Genomic DNA, 5,205 nt, shown 5'->3' with positions numbered 1-5,205 from the left:
TCTCAGCTCTCCCTGGAGCCTTCTCTTCTCCAGGGGAACCCCCCCAGCTCTCCCAGCCTGGCTCCATGAGAAAGGTGCTCCAGCCCTGGGAGCAGCTCCATGGCCTTCTCTGGACTCTCTCCAGCAGCTCCAGTGGGAATGACTCCTGGCTCCCATTCCCAGGATGGCCCCATCCTCCCCAAACCAGCCACCAGGTCTTGGGCTGCTGCTTCTCCAACCAACCTCCTTCTTCAGGGAGTTGTAGCCTCATTCCCAGCTTTGCTTTCCAAATGTGAAACCTGAAACTCAAAATAGAATCATGGAACGATGGAATAGTTTGGGTTGGAAGGACCTTAAGGCTCACCCAGTTCCACCCCTTGCCCACCTCCCACTGTCCCAGGTTGCTCCAAGCCCCATCCAACCTGGCCTTGGACACCTCCCGGGATGGGGCAGCCACGGCTTCTCTGGGCAGGAAAAAGCCTTCCCGCCCATGGACTCAGTGGATCATGGGATCATTGAGGTTGGAAGAGCCTCTGGCATCATCAAGTCCAACCACTGGTCTCTACCCAGGTGCTGGAGACAAACCAGCTCTGAACTCTGAGGAGAAACCAGGGCTCAGCCTCCCGTGGGATGGGGGGATTTCCCAGCAGCAAAGCACCAAGGATTTGGGGTGTTCCCAGGGATTTAGGGGTGCAGGGGGCGGGGTGGGAGGTGGGAATGGGCTCGTGCCACAGCCCCATCACCAGTTCCACCCCCAGCTCGACCTGTCACGTGGGAGGGAGGAAACTGTGGCCGTGGCACTTCCTGGCCCTGAGCTCCTCCATTCCGGCCCTGGCTCCCCCAAAGCCAGGGGAGCAGCTCCCCCTTTCCCCCCAGAGCCCCCCTGGCTCTCCCAGCACGGTTCTGTCCCATCTCCCAGGGAGTTCCATGGAGGACGAGGTGGGTGCCGGGATCGGGGAGCCCCAAAAGCAGAAGCTGTTTCAGAGCTGCGTCACCACGGGAGGTGCCTCTGCCTCGGATTTGGGATCCCCAGATCCTCTCCCCGGAGAGCCTGGGGGGCTGGGGATCATCCCAGCCCCATGGAGACAGCACATCCCGGAGGGAAAAGGGGGGTTTATGGATTGGGGTGGATCTGGAGCCAGCTGGTGAAAGGGGAAGTGTCTGGGTACTGATTCCAGTCGGGGGTTCCTGCGTCGCTCTGCTTTGGATTCCTAAAAGATTCCTGTGGAATCAGATCCTTGGGCAGCGGCAGCCAAGATTTGGGATGGGGCACCCTGGAGTTGGAGTGTCCCCAAACCTCTGCTTTTGGCAAACAGAACCTGTTGAATCCAGGATTTCCTTCTCTGTGGAGTCCCAACCCCTGGGCAGGGTTATGGAGTCACAGAATCATGGAATATCCCAATCAAGGATCATGGAGTCCTTCTCCTGGATGCTTCCCAAAAATCCACACTGCTGCTCCTGAGGCAGGGGCCGTGGAGTTGTTGTCTTCCCTTTTGTCCTGTAGAATCCCTTTATTTTTATCTCCCTGATCCAAGGGATGTTTTTCCAGGCCGTGCTGTCCCCAGTGTCCTTGTGGCCGATCATTCCCATTCTCCCGGGAGCTTTTCGTTGGTTTAGATTTAATTAATTCACCTTTGGAAGCGCCTTCTCTGCCCCTGCAGATCCCATATTCCTTTCTCTTGGCTATGGGGATCAGGAAAGCTGGGATGTGACTGTCCTGAGGGGTGGGAAGCAGAGGCTGCCTGGGAATGGGGCATTGGAGCCATGTTGCTGAGGAGCTCCCAGGTCCAGCCGTGGATCTGCCTGCTCCAAACATCCACTTCACCTGATAACCCTGGAATTGGAGCAGTTTGGGGATGTTCCCAGTCGTTTATCCAGCGTGGAGCTCGGTGGGATCCACTTGGAATTCCCGTGCTGATGCCAAAGGTGCTCCCTCTCAGCCAGGAGCCCACCTGTTGGCTCCAACGGTTTTCCAAACCTGGCACTTCAGGAACCACCAAGAGCCGTTTCTCCCAGAGAAATTCGCTTTCTGGATCATTTCCTCATTATTTTGGGTCTCCTTGGAACATTCCTGCCTGTCCCTTGGGCATTCCTTGGTGAGTCTCCACGGCAGAAGGTACAGAACCACGGAGGAACCCTCCAGATATGCTCTTTACCTGGAACACACTTGTGTTCCCCTCACCTGGAAGGTTGAACGTGGTGACCCTGGGGGAAAACCACCGCATTTTGGAAGCGTTCAGCACTTGGGACACGTCCTAGGAAAACGCTTTCCGGTGGAAAGCCGCGGATTTGTAGCTCCAAGCGCGGAGTGTCGGAGCGGCAGGATGGGGTCGAGGAGGGCTGGGCAAGGGCCCCGAGTTCCGGTGCCACAGCCCCTGCCACCCTCAGCCCGGTGTCCCCCTTCCCTCCCCAGCCTGGGATCGTGTCTCCGTTCAAGCGGGTGTTCCTGAAGGGCGAGAAGGGCCGGGATAAGAAGGCCCAGGAGAAGGTGACGGAGCGGCGGCCGCTGCACACGGTGGTGGTGCCGCTGCCCGAGCGCGTGGAGCCCGACCTGCTGCTGCACGACTACATCGAGAAGGAGGTCAAGGTAACGCTCCACCTGCCCGCTGGGAATCCCTTCCCGATATCCCACCTGGCCCTGGGAAACCATTCCCCATGTCCTGTCCCTCCATCCCTTGTCCCCAGTCCCTCTCCAGCTCTTCTGGAGCCCCTTTAGGCCCTGCAAGGGGCTCTCAGGTCTCCTCGGAACCTTCCCTTCTGCAGGGGGACATTCCCAGCTCTCACCTGTCTGCAGGTTTTCCTTGGAGCATCTCCATGGCTCTTCTGGACTCATTCCAAGGCTGTGTCCATGCTGTGGTAACGGTTTGGCTCTTCTTTCCCAGTATTTAGGCCAGCTCACCTCCATCCCGGGATACCTGAACCCCTCCAGCCGCACGGAGATCCTGCACCTGATCGACAACGCCAAGGTGAGGGCTCACCTGTTCCAGGAGTCCCAGCGGGGAAAATCCAGGGTCACGGAGCTTCCACGGCACTGGGGTTCATCCAGCTGGTGTCCTCCATCCTGGTGTCCTCCATCCTGGTGTCCCGTGGATGGGAGGGAAAGGTTCAGAGGTGGGAGGGAATGGTGAAACACCCCTGGGAGGGCAGTGAGGGACTGGAATGGGCTTCCCAGAGAAGCTGTGGCTGCCCCGTCCCTGGAAGTGTCCAAGGCCAGGCTGGAGCAAGCTGGGCTAGTGGGAGGTGTCCCTGCCCGTGGCACGGATCCAGACGATCCTTAAGGCCCGCCCGGCCCCAAGCGCTCCGTGGCTGAGCCGTGCCCATCCCTGTGCCCCAGAGGGCCCACCAGCTGCCGGGCCAGCTGAGCGCGGAGCACGACGCCGTGCTCAGCCTGTCTGCCTACAACGTGAAGCTGGTGTGGCGGGACGGGGAGGACCTGATCCTGCGCGTGCCCATCCACGACATCGCCGCCGTGTCCTACGTCCGCGACGACTCCGCGCACCTCGTCGTGCTCAAGACAGGTGAGCCGTGCCCCTGCTCCCGGGGTTTTCCCCACGGGGGACGGTGGCACTGGGCTGGTGGGGGTGTCCCTGCCCGTGGCTGTGGGTGGGACTGGGGGATCCTCGAGGCCTTTCCAACCCAGGCCATTCCAGGGCTCCCTGTGACACCGGGAGCCTGTCCCTGTGTGCTCTCAGGGCGGGGAGGGCTGAGCCAGGGATTTATCACGTTACAAACCCCCCAGACAGGCTGTGGGATAAAGGAGTAAGTGCTGTAGGGGCTGGAATTCCCCTGGTGGAATTCTGAGCTGTGGGAACGGCCAGAGATCTCCAGAGCTGTCAAAACAAACTGCAAAGTTGAGGCTTTTCATCCCCTTCTGCTCTGCCCACCCTAAGATTCCTTCCTGTCCCCTCCCTGCCCCGCCTTTCCCTCACTCCTCCTCTCCCCCCAGCTCAGGATCCCGGGATCTCTCCGAGCCAGAGCCTGTGTGCCGAGGGCTCCAAGGCGCTGATGTCGGGGTCGCTGTCGGAGAGCGCCGGGGGGCCCCTGGAGTGCTGCTGCCTGGTGGTCCTGGCCACGGAGAACAAGGTACAGCTCCCACCTGTCCAGGGAAACCCCGGGAACACCTGGCCATTGCTGCAGTGGGATTGCTGGGAAATGTCTGGCTCTTGGATCGGTGTGAGGGTGGAGCCCCAAACTCCACAGCGGCCACAGCCCGTGGTGTATCCAGATCCTTCCCAGCCTCCAAGCCTTGTGGGACACATGGGGCTGGATTTAGGGATGCAGGTGTCGTTGGGCATTGCTGGAGCACAAGGTGATACCTGGAGAGGGACACAAGAGGGGCTCCAGGGATGGTTTCCCTTGGTTCCTGCTGCCCAGAGCCTCCTCCAGCGGCAGAAAATCCCTGAGGACGACAATCCCATAATGGGATTTTGCTGATCAGGGCGTTTTCCCAGTGCTGACCTGGAATTTGTTTCATGCAGTGTCTGGGTCCAGAGATCCTGGTCTCAGTCTCTCCAGTCTCCAGTTGGGCTGGAGTTTCACTCCCCGTGTTCCCAGTTGTGACGTTCCCTGGGCCACCTCCACCTCTCTGGGATGAGCCAAAATCCCAGGGAGCTGCACGGAGGAGCCTTGGCACGGAATGTGGGGGCTCAGGAGTGGATGCTGGAGCATCCCAGCTCCATTCCCGGGTGGGAGAGGGTCGGGATGTTCCTCTGGCAGCGCGGGAGGGTGACGGACTCCGGGTCCTCGTGGGAGACGCCCCCTGTCCCACGGAGCCGAAGGGAAAGGCTGGCGGGGGGTTTTCCAAGCTCCCTGCTCATTCCAGGTGGGTGCCGAGGAGCTGTGCTCCCTGCTCAGCCAGGTCTTCCAGATCGTCTACACCGAGTCCACCATCGACTTCCTGGACCGCGCCATCTTCGACGGGGCCTCCACGCCCACGCGGCACCTGTCCCTGCACAGCGGTGGGTGTTACTGTCACCTTGTCACCTGTCCTTGTCACCTGTCCCTGTCACCTGTCCCTGCACAGCGGTGGGTGTCACCTGTCCCTGTCCCTGCACAGCGGTGGGTGTTACTGTCCCTGTCACCTGTCCCTGTCCCTGCACAGCGGTGGGTGTTACCTGTCACTGTCACCTGTCCCTGTCCCTGCACAGCGGTGGGTGTCACTGTCACCTGTCACTGTCACCTGTCCCTGCACAGCGGTGGGTGTCACTGTCACCTTGTCACCTGTCC

At 60.4% G+C, this 5,205-nt stretch overlaps 1 protein-coding gene across 2 annotated transcripts in view; it reads left to right on the top strand.

Annotated features, from left to right (window-relative positions):
- Positions 1 to 5,205, top strand: part of CCM2 (CCM2 scaffolding protein) — a 13,368-nt gene that overhangs the window by 2,318 nt on the left and 5,845 nt on the right. Inside the window, exons 1-6 of one of the 2 annotated variants that reach the window (XM_017836857.1) lie at positions 738 to 918; positions 2,393 to 2,566; positions 2,862 to 2,945; positions 3,314 to 3,497; positions 3,926 to 4,062; positions 4,802 to 4,937. In XM_017836857.1, the coding sequence (XP_017692346.1) occupies positions 907 to 918; positions 2,393 to 2,566; positions 2,862 to 2,945; positions 3,314 to 3,497; positions 3,926 to 4,062; positions 4,802 to 4,937 (727 nt within the window). In that variant the 5' untranslated portion in view covers positions 738 to 906. Of the gene's footprint in view, positions 1 to 737; positions 919 to 2,392; positions 2,567 to 2,861; positions 2,946 to 3,313; positions 3,498 to 3,925; positions 4,063 to 4,801; positions 4,938 to 5,205 lie in introns of those variants that run through there. The other variant, XM_017836855.1, reaches the window with a different exon arrangement.

Source organism: Lepidothrix coronata, unplaced genomic scaffold (assembly GCF_001604755.1).
Source record: "Lepidothrix coronata isolate B3197 unplaced genomic scaffold, Lepidothrix_coronata-1.0 Scaffold285, whole genome shotgun sequence".
In the NCBI taxonomy this organism is placed as follows: domain Eukaryota; kingdom Metazoa; phylum Chordata; class Aves; order Passeriformes; family Pipridae; genus Lepidothrix; species Lepidothrix coronata.
Note: the sequence above shows the minus strand (reverse complement) of the source record. Positions and strands in the feature narration are given on the sequence as shown.